This window comes from Mandrillus leucophaeus, unplaced genomic scaffold (assembly GCF_000951045.1).
Source record: "Mandrillus leucophaeus isolate KB7577 unplaced genomic scaffold, Mleu.le_1.0 Scaffold205, whole genome shotgun sequence".
NCBI lineage: Eukaryota > Metazoa > Chordata > Mammalia > Primates > Cercopithecidae > Mandrillus > Mandrillus leucophaeus.
Window position 1 is genome coordinate 1,330,811 of NW_012102088.1, and position 1,795 is coordinate 1,332,605.

Below are 1,795 nucleotides of genomic sequence, written 5' to 3' on the forward strand. Positions count from 1 at the left end.
GAGTGGAGCTACAACAGGGATGGAGCCTGGATCCTTCAATCACTGTATGGAGCAGAGTGCAAACCAATACATAAGCAAAGCAACACCAACACAGGACAATCAACTGTGAGTAAATTTTTTTTTTTTTTTTTTTTCTGAGAGAGTCTCACACTGTCACCTAGGCTAGAGTGCAGTGGCACAATCTCAGCTTACTGCAACCTCTGCCTCCCAGGTTCAAGCGATTCTCCTGCCTCAGCCTCCCGAGCAGCTGGGATTACAGGCATGCACCACCATGCCTGGCTAATTTTTTGTATTTTTAGTAGAGACGGGGTTTCACCATGTTGGCCAGGCTGGTCTCAAACTCCTGACCTCATGATCCACCTGCCTCGGCCTCCCAAAGTGCTGGGATTACAGGTGTGAGCCACCACGCTCAGCCCATGAATAAATATTATGTTAAGCCTCTGTGATTTGGGGGTCATTACAACAGACTGCCTGCTCAAACACAGTGACAGAAAAAGAGGCACCAGTTTCTGTATCTACAGGGAGCAGTTAAGTTTATGAGCAGGGAGCAATTAAGTTTATGCGCAGGCAATGGGAATAATGCTGTAATTTGAGAATAAATGCAATCAATCAAAAGATCATCTTATGTAACCCAAGGAGTTTAGTCTTCTTTGCTCAGACAGACAGATCTTTATTGGCGTTTTCAACTTATTTTGATCACAACTTCCCAGCAAGAAATACATCTCTTACATTGCAACCAGTTCTCACATTTAGATGTATGGGTGAAAAGTTTCACAAAACAGTATTTGCCTTTACTACATGATGCATTCTGGCCTACTTTATTCTGATTCATTGCTGTGTAATGCTGGTGGCCACTTGCTAATTGATTTCCCATTTTAACTAATGGGCTGGGACCCACGGTCTGAAAACCCTGCCTTATGCTGCAAGCATTTCTGTGATCTCTGCGAGCTACTCCATACAGGTAAAGACACGTGAGGTAAACTAGGAAACAACTTCTGCTTTTGCAGATTAGAAGTGAAGTTGACATCACGCAAGTACGAAAAGGCTAAACAACTGACAAAATTTCCACTTGAGCAACCCTGGGGAGCGCAAACAGGAGGAATCGGGGCAAGGGCGACTTGAAGAAAGCACTGGCAGATCACGCACTTTAAGGCAACTCTACACTGCACAATGTCAAATAACCTAGCGTGGGGCGGCACTACATGGCTGCAGGAAAGCGGAGTCTTCTTCCACATCCGGCGGCTCCCCTCGGATGTGAGCGCTGGCCCAGGGTGTGTTTACAGAGGTGAGGGCTTCCCGTGGACCCTTCTCGTTGGGAGCGCTTAGCCTCAGGGGCGGATTCGGGGCACAGGCAGATGACGTCCACAGACACCACAGGAAGCCGCCACCAGGGGCGTGGAAGGGCCCGATGCCTCGTCAGGGATTCACGGCCGGCAGGGCGGCCCCCGCGGGACAGCACAGCGGCTCACCTCTGCGCCTCTGGGGGTGCGGGGAGAGCCTCGCCCTCCGCGCTCTCCGGGGGCCCGCCCGCCCTAGCCCCTGCCTGGGCTTCGCGGGTGGACGGTTGGGGGCCCCGGGCGATCCCCAGCGCGTAGCCTTTCTCCTTCTCGTGGGTCTTCTGGTGCTCGGCTAGGGCCAGGCTGAAGTGGAAGGTCTTCCAGCAGCCTTGACAGGCGTAGCGCTTCCGGCCGCCATGGCTGCTGTGGTGCTCCATGAGGTGCGAGAGCCACGCGAAGGCCTCCCCGCACTCGCCGCAGGCGTAGGGCTTCCCGCGGGACAAGCCCAGCTCGTCAGC

The 1,795-nt window shown here is 52.9% G+C and overlaps 1 protein-coding gene across 1 annotated transcript in view; it reads right to left on the minus strand.

The window, feature by feature from the left end:
- Positions 1-622: 622 nt before the first annotated feature.
- Positions 623-1,795, minus strand: part of ZSCAN18 (zinc finger and SCAN domain containing 18) — a 7,144-nt gene continuing 5,971 nt past the window's right edge. The window contains exon 7 of the mRNA XM_011979747.1: positions 623-1,795. Within this exon, the coding sequence (XP_011835137.1) occupies positions 1,466-1,795 (330 nt within the window). The 3' untranslated portion in view covers positions 623-1,465.